General features: G+C 49.0%; 1 protein-coding gene across 1 annotated transcript in view; it reads left to right on the forward strand.

The window, feature by feature from the left end:
* SHB (SH2 domain containing adaptor protein B) overlaps positions 1-16,474 on the forward strand; it is a gene marked incomplete at its 5' end in the record, with an annotated part of 126,126 nt that continues 109,652 nt past the window's right edge. Inside the window, 2 exon segments of the mRNA XM_006110028.2 lie at positions 1-150; positions 152-532. Coding sequence (XP_006110090.1) covers positions 1-150; positions 152-532 — 531 coding nt within the window.

Consider the following 16,474-nt stretch of genomic DNA (forward strand, 5'->3'; position numbering starts at 1 on the left):
GTTCTCGGCCTTGTCGGGAATTCGCTGCCCGACGACAGCGGCAGCACGAGCGACCTCATCCGCGCCTACCGCGCACAGAAGGAGCGCGACTTCGAGGACCCCTACAACGGCCCCGGCTCGTCGCTGCGCAAACTGCGCGCGATGTGCCGCCCTGGACTACTGCGGCGGCAGCGGGGAGCCGGGCGGGGGCCAGCGCGCTTTCTCCGCCTCGTCCGCGTCGGGCGCCGCGGGCTGCTGCTGTGCCTCCTCCGGTGCGGGCGCCGCCGCGTCCTCGTCCTCGTCCTCCGGCTCCCCGCACCTCTACCGCAGCAGCAGCGAGCGGCGCCCGGCCACGCCGGCCGAGGTGCGCTACATCTCCCCCAAGCATCGCCTCATCAAGGTGGAGAGCGCCGTGGGCAGTGCCGGGGACCCCCCGGGGGGCGCCTGCTCGGGCGGCCGCACTTGGAGCCCCACAGCCTGCGGAGGCAAGAAACTGCTCAACAAGTGTGCTGCCTCGGCCGCGGAGGAGAGCGGGTCCGGCAAGAAGGAGAAGGTAAGGCGCCCCTGGGCCCCTTCCAGGGCCACTGTGCCCGTGGGGAAACTGAGGCACTGCCTCGGTTTCCAGTCCCTACATCAACAGCTTCTTGCTAGGACCCTGGGGTCAGGGCTCCCACGTTCCTTCCTGATTCTGCCCCCCTCGGCGCACTTCCCCCGCCCGCCCCCCCACCCCCCCATCGTCGGCCTCCTGAAAAATACCCTCTTTCTCTGCTGCCCCCAGAACGTCCCCTCTCTGAGCCCACAGCCAGGTGCCCGCTTCGGAAGTTGCCTGACGAGAAAGCCCCGCCCGGCCTTGCCCAAGAAAGAGACACCCAGCCAGCCCTTCCCGCCCCCGAGGAGGAGTAAAGTCAGACTCAGAGCTGTCCCGGACTTAAAAGAGCGTTTCCTCTTGTCTATCTTTACTCTTCCCCTACTCCCCCAGCCTATTGATGGGAAGCCGGTCCAGAGCTGGGGAGGGACTCGCCCCGTCTTACGCTGCATTCCTGGCGGTAGATCCGGACCGGCTGTCTCTAAAAGTGCATATGTAAATCCCACTGAACGCCCAGCGCTGCCCCACCCCCGGAGCCAAATGCGGGCTATCTTTTGTGCTGGAGCCAGCTTTTCCGGGAGGGGGTCCGCCCTTCGTCTCCGCTGATAGGAGACCCACCCCTCCAATCCTCACCTTCCGTCCTGACCCTACTTCTACCCCACACTGTCCCAGGGGTAAGGGGGGCAACTCTGTGACAACCCTCGGCCTTACGTATCAGGCCATCTTGAGTCCCCCTTTGAAGCAGGCCAGTTAATTACAGCCAGACTGGGCCCTCTCCTCCCCTTCACACTTTTGTGAGCCTCCCTTTCCCCATAAAATAATACTTGTTCCATCTTCTGGTGGAGCGCAGTGTTTTGATGACATCTGAGGCCCAGTGTCCTGCTGCGGCTGTCAGGCGGCTGTCCCTCTTGTAAACTTTTGCCCAGGCAGGGTAGGGAGAGGCTGATAACGAGTGTGAGTTCCTTTTAGGACTGGATGTCCAGCCAGGTGGGAGACAGGCTCCTACCTGCCAGCTGGTGCTTGGAAATGGATCTTTTTTGTTTTCCTGTGGGGAGGAGTCAGGGGTTGCCCACCTTTAATTTTTCTGCCTGGCTTTCTCTCTCTGAGGTCCCAGGTCCCCAGAGCATCCCTTTCCCAATTGGTCTGCTGAAGACAGCATGGGCAGTCTGTGGTGGACCCCACCTCTCCCTGGGGTCAGTTTGGGACCACACCTCAGAAGCATGGACTTTGGGCTTCCTAAGCACCCAGGTGTCTCAACTAGATGACAAGAAGCTAGTAGCCAGGTGGCCACCCAGATGTTGCTTTAGGGAAGGCGAAATCTCTCTGTGAGTCTTTGGGATCGTGGGCTTGTAGTTGAACTGTAAGGGGAACAGCAAAGAGGCTCCCTACCACCTTATGCATGGTCCAGGCTTATCTAGATGCTGAGCTGGGAGAACCTAAAATTCCTGGGTATGGAAGGTGCCAGGAAGGCCCAGCCTAGCTATCAGGAGAGTCACAGCCAAAGGTGCTGGACTCCCTGAATCCGCCTTGTTACTCCATGGCCACCTGCCAGGTAGGCAAATCTCCTTTCTCTCCCGCTGCTTGTCATTCTGCCTACTCACTAAAGTCTTCCTTTATGGCTTTCAAACTTTAGTAAACATTTTTTCCTACTTACAATTAAGACTATGTCAAATACTGAGGAATAATGCTTTATAGCTGGAATGTCAAGTGTGTTTAAGACTTGGCTTCATTCTGCCATCAATTATTTCCCATGGGTCTTCTTGTGCCCTCTGTTGCTCAGTGCTGAAGCGGCCCCTCTAGTTGAATGCTGTGTCCCAGGCTGAAGTGTACATGATGACTGTTGTGATGGGGCTTTGTGTTACCTGGGGCTGAAGGGGAGGGGTGGTCAGGGAGGGCCTTTATCATGGGGGAGGGGTGTTGACCTTGGCTGCAGAGGAAAGCCTGGTGGTTCAGGGAGCTGCAGGTAAAGTTCCTGTAGCTGGAATTGAGAGGTGAGAGTTTGGCAGGGCCCCAGTGGGATGGCAGTGCTGGGGTCAGGGAGGTTAAGCACAGTGAGGGCCAAGGAATGGATTTAGCTGCTAAGTGATGTGAGCAGATATAATTTTTTTGGAAAAGATCTCTGGGCTGCATTTCACCTATTGGGTTGTGACTTCGAGCCCTTTGGTCTTTTGAGAAGTTGTTCCCATTCCATATGCTGAGGAACTGAGGCTACCAGATGTTTCTTCTAGTGAGGAGGAGGGGAACAGCCAGGGAGGGTCACACTAGACAGTGGTTCTCAAATCATCACCTGGAGGGCTGGTCAAAACACAAATTGCTTGGATCCACCTCCCACAGTGACTGGTGCACCAAGCCTGGTGTTGGGGCCTGAGGATGTGCATTTCTGACAAGTTCCCAGGTGATCTTTTGCTGCTGATCCTCGGCCCACTTTGAGAACACTAATGCAACAGTGGCCTCTCCTTAACCCTCCCTCAGGGTCTTCTGGTCGGAGCTGTTTTGGGGATGTAGAGACACCGGATGCCCTCTGTGTGGGGCTGCCTCCTAATCTGGGGCCAGCATCCAGCCTGGTCAGGCAGCCAGGAGGCAGCCTGGTTTTCACATTATTTTTAGCCAGACAGCTTTTGGAGGCCAGGCATGCTGTAGATCCAGCCCTGAACACCCCAGAGCCTTCCATCTGCCCCTCATCCATGGTTCCAGGAACACCTACTTCTAGCACCCTGCTTAATCTCAGGCCCAGTTTCCTTTTATCAGTTGGACAAGAACCTATAGGGTTGTTGAATGCCCCCCTGTCTGCCAGGCCTGGTGTTTGTTTTTAACATTAGACCTGAGTTGAGAGTTACTGTGTATGGCATGGGGTACAAGCTGCCAGTCCACAGATCCTCCCTTCAATGCTTCTAGTGGCACGCCACTATAGTTCATTCTCCTCCCCCCCCCCCCCCCCCCCCCCCCCCCAGTATCTGTGCCTCCCTCTGTCCCACACTTAGGCATCCTCCTATTCTCCCACGTGAGTCCTGGGGCACACACACACCTGGTCACCACCACCACTAGCATCATGGGCATTTTCCCTTTTAGAATCATGTGGAAGAAGGACTGTGTTTTCAATGTAACCAGCTTTTACCCAGCACTTCGAATGTGCTCAGAGATCTCTTGGTACCAGGGTGAGTTAGGAGGGGAGGGAAGAAAGGCTGCAGAAGACTTGTCAGTAATCTCTGGCCTAAGCCGCTGGAGGAGACTGACACACTGTCTCTCCATCATTTGTCTCCCAGTGTTTTTGTCTTGGGAAATTTAACAAGGTCTTCACCTAGGAGGCAACTTTGAGCTGAACCTAGAGGTGGAAGGGGAATTTCATTGCAAAGAAAGGGGTGACTGCAGCCTGCAGGAGCACTAGTGTGTCAGTGCTGTGTGTGTACACGTGAATGTGAAAGTGTGTCCCTCTGGATGTGTGTGGTTATATATGTGTGTGTACATGTAAAACCTCAGGGAGGAGCTTCTTGGAAACCAGAGCTTTTTTGCAGTGGGCCTCACTTGGGGAATGAAAGATGACAACATGAGAGAGGTGGGGGCCTGAGTTTGTACCCACCTCTACCCCAGGGGAGTCCTTGAAGACTGTTGAGCCAGGAATGGGATGGATTTAGCCAGAGCCATGGTTGGGGAGCATCCCAGGCTATATAAACAGCTGCCACAATCTGGGGAAGTTGGGATCAGAGTTAGAAGACAATTGCAGTATAGTCCAGGGGAGAGACAGTGAGGACCTGAGCTCTTGGGAAGAGAGAACAAACCTTTAGTAGGTGGAAATATTATCCCTTCAGGTTGTCTGTGTTAAAAAATGATGATAGCACGGCTGGCGTGGCTCAGTGGTTGAGCATCGACCTGTGAACCAGGAGGTCACGGTTCAATTCCCCGTCAGGACACATGCCCAGGTTGCGGGCTTGATCCCCAGTGTGGGGTGTGCAGGAGGCAGCCAATCAGTGGTTCTCATCATTGATGTTTCTATCTCTCCCTCTCCCTTCCTCTCTGATATCAATAAAAATATATATATATTTTTTAAAAGATGATAAAAGAGGCCAGTAACTTGGTAGTTCTTTTGGGCAGCCAAGCAGTTCTCATCCAGTTGTTTTCTGCTGAAGTCTTGTTTCTTTTATCATTAAGTAAATGTTTCCACCACAGCTGAAAAAGTCAAGACGCATCATGACATCAGTTTTAAATACATGCTAATGCATACCGACACTTTATATTTTGTCGGCATCCACAGAGTTGAGTTAAATAACATGTTTCCTAAGGAATAAATAGTATCGTGTCTAACCTTTTTTTTTTCTTAGGGAAAAAAACCCACATTTAGCAAACAGTTTCTGAGCAGCCTGCTAGGCAGGGGGACATCAGAGAAAATAAATGGTGGCCAGCTTTCAAAGACGGAAGCATCTCAGTTTGTAGTTGAAGACGCGCAGTTTGCAGCTTCTCAGGGACTAGCCTGGGGGAGAGATACAGCTAATGAGACAGTATCACGACCCAAGGAATGCTAGTGTGTGCATAGGGCTAGGAGGGCTCAACTCTGTCTGGGAAGTCAAAGAAGGCTTTCAGGAGGAGGCACCATTTGAGCTGACTCTGGAAGGATGAGTGGGAATTCCCCAGGCAGGGACGTGAAGAGGAAGGCTCTCCATGCAGAAGGGATAGAACAGCTGTGCTCAGGCCTGAAGGCTTGGGAGAGAATGGTTGGAGGCTCAGCAGGGCAGAAGTGGTGGGGGATGGCCGAGGGAGGTTGGAGCCACAAAGGGAAGAGACTGTCTCGTGTGCCTTGCTGGGAAGTTGTGACTTGTCTTTTGGTCCTTTTCACATAAAATCATTGATGTGTGGCTTGATTGACACCAGGGCAAACATGAGTTGTCAAGTCAGTTCCAGTTGGTTAATGGTCACAATCTCCAGTTCTAAGAAAGTAATTGACTGAAAAGGTTAGAGCCATACTTGGTAGTTGTGGTTTGGCTTGGGATACTTTCTCCTTTGAAGTCCTATCCTTTAAAAGTAATGTGAGAGAAATGCCTGCATATCAAGTCCAGTTTTTCCATTGATTTCCCAGAAGAGAAATATATTCTCCATGCTTCATGCTAACCACTAATTGATCATTTATTTATGTTTTTTAAAAATTGATATTTAGAGAAACTGAGAAAGAGAGAAACATCAATTTGTTTTCACCTACTTATGCATTCATTGGTTGATCTTGTGTGTGCCCTGACTGGGGATCAAACCTGCAATCTTGGTGTATTGGGACGACACTCTAACTAACTGAGCTATCCAGGCAGGATTCCAATTGATCATTTAATCCTCATGATCACCCTAGAAGAGGTTCAGGTATTGTATCAGTTAGCTATTGCTGCATAATAAATCACCCTAAACTCAGTGGTTTTAAACCAGGAGTTAGCAAACTTTTCATAAAAGGCCAGATAGTAAATACTAGGTTTGCAGATCAGTCTTCAACACAACTATTAAACTCTGCCATTGTAGCTTGAAAGCAGCCATGGACAGTATATAAATGAAAGGGCATATCTGTGTTCCAATAAAACTTTATTTACAAAAACAGGCAGCCGACCTGTAGTCTGTAGTTTCCAACCCCTGCTTTCAACTATAATAAGGACATGTCAACTGAGTAGTGTTTTTGGTCTTAGCTAGGTTAACTCAGGCATCTGTGGTCAGTGTGGGGTGGGTGTGCAGCCCTGCTATTCCTAGCTGGGCTCTCTTCCATGTTTGGGGTTCAGATGGTTTAGGATGGCCTTGGCTGCGACAATTATGTGATCCTTTCCATGTGGTCTCTCATCCTCAAACAGGCTAGCCTTGTTCATATGGTGGTTCCAAGAAAGAACAGAAGCCCATAAGGCAGTGGTTCTCAACCTGTGAGTCGCGACCCCTTTGAGGGTCGAACGACCCTTTCACAGGGGTCGCCTAAGACCATCGGAAAACACATATATAATTACATATTGCTTTTGTGATTAATCACTGTGCTTTAATTATGTTCAATTTGTAACAATGAAATTGGGGGTCACCACAACATGAGGAACTGTATTAAAGGGTCGCGGCATTAGGAGGGTTGAGAACCACTGCCATAAGGTTTCTTGAGGTTTGAAACTGGCACACTTTCCCTTATGCATTCTGTTGACCAAAGCAAGTCACAGAGCCAGGATTTGAGTAGAGAGGAGGAGCTGCAAAATCCAAGGCAAAAGGCTGGGATACAGGCAGGCCATCAATCAGGGCCTTCAATGCCATCCATCCACCACAAATAGTATTACCCCTATTTTATGCGTAAAGAAACTGAGGCTTAGAGGTTAATGACTTACCTTACGTCACACAGCTACCAAGTGACAGAGCCAAGATCACACCTGTGCAGTCTGAATTCAAAGCCTACATGCTTTTTATCAATTTGTTCCACTATTTTTCTCAATTTAAGTAGAGATAGTAAGTCTGATACTTAATGAAATGTGTTATGTGTCTCCTTCCCTTTACTTAATGCTCCTCTTCTTGTACCCCTTGCCCTAATTCCTATCCCTCTCACACTAGTCTTTGGTGGTCCCCAGAAGAGGCCCAGAGTTGGCTTTTCTCTCTCCTCCCTCCCCCATCTGCCTCTGAATTCCATTAATGAGATGCTAATGCAGCACTTGACTTATTTTTTTTATTTACTTATTTAGTTAGCTTTTTATAAAGAGAGTAGTGTTTGATAAATAATTTTTAGAGAGGAAGGGAGAGGGAAATATCAATGTGAGAGTGAAGCATCAGTTGGCTGCCTCCTGCACGCCGCCTCCTTGGGATGGAGCCTGAAACCCAGGGATGTGCCCCGATCAGGAATCGAACCAGCAGCCTTTCTGTGCACTGGACTACGCCCAACCAGCTGAGCCATGGCCAGGGCCCCTTGCCTTATTTTATAGAGAAATTCTGCGCAGAGTTGGTGCTTCCCAAACTACAGGTGCACAAAATGTCTTGTAACTGTCATGTCTCCTCATTGCATCACTAAGTGTTCCCTCCCCAAGGATTGGCGAGGCTGTCTGTGCTGTTCTAAGACAAAAATTAGTGGTACCTTGGCCCTTCCTTATCAACAAGGAACCCAAATTTCCTTAAAGGAGATCAGGTGACTATCCTCTAATGTGACAATTTCAGAACATGACTGATATCCCAGGACTTAACCCTTAAGGCCTGCCCTGTCTTCTCCCTGCCCCTAAAGTATTTCTGACCCGTAAAATAGGAGTTACACAGCAAATCTAAAACAGGTGTGCTTCCTTCCTCTGGTCATTTAGCAAAACTGAACTTGCCTGCGGTCAAGAGCTCCCCCCCAGCAGTTTCATGTCTTGTGCTCAGATAGCCAAGAGGTGATGGGGGCAAGGGGGGAGGCCAGGCTTGGCCATGGAAAATAAATTGGAATTTGTGACTTTGAAGCAGAGAGCTAGGTCCTGGCCTTCTGAGGTTGGGTGGAGGTGGTGGTGGGTTTCCTGCAGGTTGGGGGCAGAGGCTGCAGTGGCGTCTGCCACTCTGACTTCATAATTTTTGTTTGGCCTGTGTTGACTGAGGAATTGCCATACACAGGCCACTATCAGGAGCTGTGTGGATACAAGGATGAGCCAGGGGTTAAGTGGTACCTGCCCATAAGGAGCTTAACTTCGGATGAGAATACAGGAACCAAGGTTAGAACACAGATCTGTATGGCAGGATTTAGCAATAAAGTAGTGTGTGTGGGTGAACTCAGCCATCCCGGCACAGAGGCTGTTCTGGGCTGAGCCTGGAGTCCATGGAGCTAAAGGAGAAGTAGGGTGAGGAGGCGATCCATTCCAATTGAGGGAAGTAGGGAAGGCTTTTTGGAGAAAGCCTTTGAGTAAAAAAAAAAGAGTAGTCACTTGAATTGAGGGAGCTTTCCACAGTAGTAATATTAGCCAGTACTTCCATGACACCTACTCTGAGTGAGGCACTGTTCTACATGCTTTCTGTGCATTAACTCTTTTACCCTTTAATGTCCTTTAAAGTTGGTGCTACTGTCATTCCCATTTTACATATGAGAAAACTGCAGCACAGAGAAGTTGTGTAAATTGTCTAAAGTCACACTGCCAGTAAGTGGCAGAGATGAGATTTGAACCCAGATCCAGAATCTTTGTTTATTTGTATGTGTTGTGTGTTTTTTATCCTCACCCGAGGATATTTTTTCCATTGATATATATATCGCCTATCTAATAATAGACAAACATGGTAATTGACCGTACCTTCGCTACGCCTCACATTGGCTAATCAGTGCGGTATGCAAATTAACAGCCAACAAAGATGGCGGCTAATTTGCATACTGCAGGCAGGGCAGGTCAGCGCCATCCCGCCTGCCCTGCCACCATCCGGGCCTCCTATCTGCGACCCGGGGCGGCCGGGCGGGGCAGCGTGGCTCCTCTGTCACCCCAGCTTCCTCATCACAGCTCCCTTGGGGGCCTAAGCCTTTAGTTGGACACCCCCCGAGGGCTCCCTGGCTGCCAGAAGGATGTCTGACTGCAAGCTTAGGCCTGATCCCCCAGGGAGTGGTCCTAAGTTGACAGGTGGACATCCCCCAAGGGGTCCAGGACTGCAAATGGGCGCAGGCCGGGCTGAGGGATCCCCCCCCTCCCCCCTGCCGAGTGCACAAATTTTTGTGCACCAGGCCTCTAATATATTTTTTTTTTCACACACACACACACACACACATGTATGTATTTTAGAGAAAGTAGAGGAGAGAGAGAGAGAGAGAGAGAGAGAGAGACCGATATGAGAGAGACATTGATTGGTTGCCTCCTGTTCTAGCCTGCAACCGAGGTACGTGGCCTTGACCAGGAATCAAACCTGAGACCCTTTATTTAGTCCAAGGGCCAATAGAGCTGATGCTTTAACCACTGAGCAAAAAGCCGGCCAGGACTGGAATCTTTTTTAACCATTGTGCCACTCCACCTCAGGCTGCACAATTTCATGCCTTATTTGTGGCAGTACTTACTCTTTATAAAAAAAATCTTCTCTGTTAATACTTTAGGAGTGACTGATTCCTACATTTATGTGAGTATTCCACAGCTTAAAGGACACTTTCACACCCATAATTAATTTCTCAGAGTCACTCTGTGCTGTAACCCCCCATGTTACAGATGGAGAAACTGAGGCTCCGGGGAGACATGGCACCTGCCCTGCACCACAGCAGGTACTGGCCAAGCCCTTGTGCCAGACCAGGGTGATGTGGAGGTGACTTGGCCATAGCTCCAGTCCACAGGAAGGGTGACAGCCTGATTGATTTCCGGTTCTTTCCTTGTTTTCATTCTGAAAAGCTTTACTGAGACCATTAAGGAGGATCGACAGAGGACCTTGCTTCCCCAATGGAATTTTCCTTCTCTTCCTGTTTGGTATTTTCCAGTAATATTTCTATTGCTGTTTCACTTTCAGAGGCACTAGCTTCCTGAGAGTTTGCGCTTTCTCAACTGCTGAGCCAGGAAGAATTGAGTTTTCCTTTAAATCATTCAGCTCCTTTCCATTTTCTCCATAGGGAGGTCTCTCTGGATTTCCCATTATGCTGTGGAGGAAGGATCTCGGAGGTGGGTCCAAGGGATGGAGAGAGAATTAGTCAGGGCCCTGGGGGATGACTCAGGCCCCGGTTTTCCAAGCAGTACTTAAGAGTAATGGTCAGAAAGGGGCTTCCTGAGGGCAGAGTGACTTGACAGGTGGGTAGAGGGTGGAGACCACTGGCCCACTGCTGGGCCTCCACTTACAGGCTGGACCCCGAATTCTCAGCTGGGCCACGAGAATCCATACCAACTCCTTTCTCCTCATTCATTCATTAATTCAACAGACATTGTTGAGCGCCTGCTCTGTGCTGGATATTGTTCAATTTAGGTGCTGGGGATACAGCGGTGAACAAAACATAAAACCGTGCTCCCCTGAGTTTGCCCTATGGGGGAGGGGGTGGTCAAGCAAATACAGTATGTCAGGTAGAGAGTGTGGAAGAAAGTAAAGCAGGATACAGAGGCTCGGGTGGGCCAGCGTTTGGGGTGGGGTGCTGTTTTAGATGGGTGCTCAGAGAGGGCTTTGCTGAAGGATGTGGTAGCATGATTCACGGCTCTCCCAAAAAAGAGCATTCCAGGCAGAGGGACCGGTCAGGGCAAAAGCCCGAGGCAGGAGCATGCCTGGGTCCTTCAGGGAGGTCAGCGTGACTGAGGGGAGCAGGTGGGGAAGAGAAGGCAGATGAGGTTGGAGGTGGGCTGGGCAGGCCAAATGTGCCTAGCCTTTGGAAGCACTGAAATAAATGGTCTCTCACTTTAACTCCGGGTGAGATGAGACAGCATGGAGGATTCTGAGCAGTGGAATGGCGTGAACCGACTTGGGTTTTGAGGGGGGCTCTGGCTGCCTGGTGGAGAATAGACTGGAGAGGACAAGCCTGGAGACCAGCTAGGTCACCTGCAGCACTAGCGGTGGGTAGCGAGGGGACCAGGTTCAGGACATGTCATGAAGGTAGAGCTGCGGGATTTCCTGGCAGATGACATCTAAGTATGAGAGGGGGAAGAGAGTCAAGGATGACTCCAAGGTTTTGGCCTGAACAGCCTGAGGGACCAGTGTTCATTAGCTGTGATGGGGAAGAAGCCGGAGGAGCACAGTTCTGCCAATGGAATTGGTCCATCCACTGGGTCCTGGGGCTGGGAGCAAGCCATGCTCTGCCTTGTGGCGGTGGGGGGGCGGGGAAGGGGGGTGATTCCTGAGAACCGAGAGAAGGCATGGGTGGCCTTCGTCTGGAGCTGGGGGAAATAAAACCACCAGGAAAAGGAGACCATATGGGAGGTGGGTGCAGAGGAAAGTGAGTATGGGGCATCCCAGACAGAAAGGATCCTATTCACAGTGACTGAGATGGAGATCGGAAGGGGAGTGCTGCTGCCTGTGCAGGTATGGCCAGAACCTGGGGTGTAACTGCTGGTGATAGAGGATGAGGTGGAGGGGGGAGGTTGGAGTGAAGGGCCTCCCCTGCCACTGGTCTGAAATGACCCCAATTCTCCAAATTCAAAAGAGGTTATCTGCTGAGTTGCGTGCTGTGTTGTGTGCCTGGGCAAAAATGAGTGCCAGGTTAAGTCTCCAGGGACCGGGGTAGGGCCTGCCTGTTCTGCTAAGCAGAGCATTTCATTGCTGAGCACTTGTGATTGTTGGGAAAGTTCTCCCTTATATGGGGCTCACTGGAACTTGGGCTAGGGGGATGTGTGTATGTGTGTGTATGGGGGCGGGGGCGGGTGGAGGCACACAGAAGGAGGAGGAATGGAACTTGCCTGGTTTCTCCAGGCTCTGGCTAAATTTTAAAAACGAAATGACCAGAAAGTTTCAGTGAAGCTTGACTGTCTTTTTGGATGGGCACTCCCAGAAAGCCAGACAGCCCCGTAATCCCTCCGGTGCATTCCAAAGCCACACATGTGATTTGGGGCCAGCCCGGCATCTGTGGAATGGTGCAGCCCCTACCTGCCCTTCCGTGGGGGCAGTTGTGAGTTGGCAGTTCCTCAGAATTGCAAGCTTGGATTTTCCAGTGTATTTCGATGTTTCTCTCTGTGTTAACTTTTTTCTTCCCCTTTTCACAAAACTAAGACAAGTTTGGTATAGAAAATGCAGATAACCAAAAGTAAGATAGAAACAAAGTCTAATTCTGTAATTCAAAGAAACTACAGTTTCACTGTCTACCTAGCCTTTTGTTCTATGCTTATATAATACATTTTCCTCCACAAGTCTCATCAGCTAGTTGTATCTATTTCTTTTCTTTTTGCTCAGAGACATGGGAAAATGTCTTTATTTTCTTAAACATTCAACAACAGTAATTTAATGTCTGTATAGTGTTCCATTTGCATTTAGATTCTCCCTCGTTTTCTCTAATTGAACAGTGCTGTGATAAACATCTTTGTAACTTAATTCTTTGCCTAAGTCTGTGATGATTTCCCTCGGATTGGTTCCCAGGGAGAACTACTGGGTATGAAGGTAAAAATTTTGATTCATGCTTTCAAATTGTATTCTAGAAAGACTTTACAAGTTTATGCCTGTTACTCTAGTGCAATTTAGTTTAACTTGCAAATTCTTGGATTACTAGTGTATATGTGCTTAACCATTTGTGTTTCTTTTCTTAAAATTATGTACTTTATCTTCTATCCAACTGTGGGGTTTATCTTTTCGTTAATTTGTAAGAGCTCTTTGTGGATTAAGGATGGCTGCCCATTGCCTGCCCTTTGGATTCTAGAATATTTAATATCTGGAGTTCGATTTCAGGGTATGGCATGGGTTTTTAATTTTATTTTTCTGGATGACCATCTTTCTGGAATCCTCTCCGTATTGCTTGTTCTGTGATCTGTCTGTATTTCTTCAGGTGCCTTTTTAGACTTAAATACTTTGACTTGGTCTCACCCTAACTGCTTTTCGGTCTCATCAGCTATTATGATAATGATGATTTCACCTTTTCTTTATAAAATGAAACCTTCCGTCTGCAGATACCCATGCACTTATTACACATTCAACATCGGACACCTGAGGGAAGTAACTGGGTATTACCACTCATCTTTGGGTGCCACACCTGACACTGTGGGTAGGATGAGTCTGGGAAAGCCTCTAGTCACCTCTGGTGGGGTTGACTTCCTCCTCCCAGACCGGGGAAGGGGAGCAGCTGTCTAGGTCCATTTAGGGCAGACCACTAACTGTGGTCTACCCCGCCTGTGTGGCCTTATCTGGGTGTGCCTGTTTTAGCTTTCACTCTATGACTTTGTGGAGAAAGGGATGCAACGTTTAGTCATCTATCCAGCAAACAGTTTTTAGATACCTACCATGTTCCCACACTGGGCGAGTCCTGCGGATGAGTAAGCCCCTGCACTCTAACTCAGCGCTCAGGGGGAGATATTGGAAAGACCTGAGAATATAGTCCATCCTCACTTAACTTTAAGTGAAATGACGTATAACAAAACCACTTTTACCATAGGTGAATTGATTAAAAACAAGAGTTCAATTCCCATGGCATCTCATCAACTTTAACAAAATGACATTGAATGAAAGGCATTATTTGAGGATCTGCTATATCTCTAACACAAGATAGGAGCTCAACACCAAGATAGAGAGACAGGTAAATGACTCTGAGTGGAGAAGCATTGGAGCCTGAGGTGGGCGTAGACAGCAGTGAGCAGACTGTGGTTGGGACAGTTTAGACCTGAAGGATGAGTAAGACTTGAAGGTGTGGCTTGTGGGGACTATATTATTTTGGTCACTTACATTTTTTTCACACCCACCAAAGGCCAACTCAAGTGATACGAATTCACAGAGTTCTTCCCTCCTAATCTTTTTTTATCACCCTCAACCCAGGTGTCCTGTCCCTTTAATTAATGAGAGGCCTTTTCTGAACCCCTGTTGTGTTTTCTTTTTCTGGCCTAGACAAGTGTCAGGATAATCCATCCTGCAGTATCCACTGTGAGGTTCGTGACATTAATGAATTGGTGGTGTTGGAACAGATTAAGTCCAGGAGTGCTCAGGGGGAATAAATCAAGAAAACAAAAAAGCAGATTTTGGAATATTTGTGAACATTTCTATGGTTCTGAGAGACTAAGGGTGCCTACATAATTCACTATACTGTATGTCACACCACGACATTGAGTCCTAGACTAGTCCTGGCATCTAGAAAGAGCTTTTTGAATGTTTTTATATTCTTTTGGCTCTGAATATTAACTCACAGAACCCATAACACTCCCTAAGATATGTATTCTATTAAGAGTCCATTTTACAGATGGGGAAGCTGAGGCAAATAGGTTTTTTATTTGTTTGTTTAGTATCTTATTGTAGGTGACACAGCTAGTAATGGGTAGAGTTGCAGAGAGGGTGGTCGAGACCAGGCAGCCAGTCTGGCTTCTGTCTACCTTTAAACTTTGTGCTACACAGCTATAGGGAACAGCGACAGAGGTCAGTTCTGTATCACCTGGTACTCCCAAAATCATGAGGCCAGAGCCATTTAAAAACCATAGTTCTCTGTTGAGAAAGCGTCTGAGCCAGACACTTTTCATATTTGTTTCCAGGATAATGCTGCCAAAGGAGTATCAGGAAGGCTTCATGGAGGAGGTGGTACGGGAACTGGGCCTTCATGGATAGGGAAGATTTAGATATTTAGAGATTGGTGGATGTGAAGAGGGCATCCCAGGAAGGGACCCTGTGAATGGTCCCAAGTGACCTAAAAAGAGGCTATGAAAAGATAACAGGAAGAGATTCTGGAATGGGAGGTAAAGCAAGGTGTCTGAAGGCCAGAAGGACCAGGCCACAGAGTGTGGTCTTTTCTGTGGATAATGAAAGATGGTAGAACAAGGGCATGACAGGGCCAGATCTTTGCTTTAGGAAAACCCACCTGTCTGCGGCTTAAGAGAATGGGTTAGAGATAGTGGGGAGGGGTGGCCTAAGCTGGGCTTGGAGATAGGACCCTAGTTAGAATAGCAAATGCTTTAGGCAGAGACAGCAAGGGCCTGGCCCTAGTCTGCACCTTAAGCAGTGCAATACTGCCACTGACTGCTCAGGCGGCTCTCAGATAGCACTGGTCAATGGATCAAGCACTTGTCAAGGGGATAGATTTTTCTGCATGGCTGTTGTCAATAGCTTGAGATGCCCTCATTGGGAGTTTGTAAGTTATCCAGTCCACCAGAGCATTTGTCCACATCTGTCAGTCAAGTGGATAGTGAGCCAGGGGTCCCAGGCCTGGGTCTGGAATAGAGATAGTTTCCACCTGTGGTCTTTCTTGTTGGAAAGCTGCAGAAACACAGAGCAGGAAAGGGCAAAGCCACCAAGCAGCTCATCAGTGAGGAGAGCTGCGTGGGAGGAAGGAGATGGGGGAGCTGGCAGTGTTTGTTCTGGGGCCAACAGAGCTATTCACCTGACCTTGAGACCAAGCTCAGCCCTCCCATCTGATGGCTACACCTCACGGAGTTGGAGGCATTCCAGGATGTCCAGGCAGGTAGATGCCCACAGAGGTAGAAGGAAGCTACGGCAAAGCTGCTGCTGGTGGAGCTGGAGCCTTTAGAAGGGAACAGAGAAGGGAGAAGGGAGCCCTGTGGCTGCTGCTGGGATGCTGACCTTTAGAGGACGTCCTACACAGGCACAAGGTCTGTAAGAAGCAATAAGTGCTCAGGAGCCTTCAGGTCCCCAGAGGGGAAGAAACATTAGCCTTGATGAAGAGATGTTTGCTGGGCTCAGTCGAAGGGCCCCCTGAGGATCCTTGGCCAATTTCTTCCATATTCGCTGCTGAATCAGACAGGCCCCTCTGGCCATCAGCACGCATTCCAAGTCCAGAAGAGATGCTTTGTAAATAAAGATTGAGGAATAATGTGCCATCAGTCCAGCGCGGGGGCTCTTGCCTCACACTTGGGACACACGCTTGGGGAATTCAGCTGTCATTCGGTTCCTGCTTGCTCAGGATTTGTCTGAAAGCCATCTCTGGTGTGACTGCAAAGTGACAAAATGCTGGAAATTGTGTCGTCGCTTCCTAGTCACCCACAGGACAGCTGAGAACACTATTAAGGCCTAATTTCACAGGCCTTGGCCTGAATGTTGTCAAAGTGCAGGCACCAGTTCTGGCATGCTTCTGGGGTCTCGCCTTCCTTCTCCATGTCCCACCTCTCTTTGATTTTTGTCTGCATCCTTGATTCTGATTCTTTATCACTTGCAGACTAGGGCAGAAGTGGGCCTGGTTTTGTAAAACCAGAAGAAATTTTTCCATCCAGGCAAACCCTTTGTTTTAAGGAGTCCTTAAAGATTATTAGACATGAAACCCCCAGAGGAAGCAGAAATTGCTGGTAGTGACAGCTCACAGAGGGGTGCTGATGAAACAGTTTGGAAGTACAGTGGATGGGGGTAGGGCACAATTTTTATTTATTTATTTATTTATTGGTACTATTCAATTTCTTTCCCCCT

This window comes from Myotis lucifugus, unplaced genomic scaffold (assembly GCF_000147115.1).
Source record: "Myotis lucifugus unplaced genomic scaffold, Myoluc2.0 scaffold_180, whole genome shotgun sequence".
NCBI lineage: Eukaryota > Metazoa > Chordata > Mammalia > Chiroptera > Vespertilionidae > Myotis > Myotis lucifugus.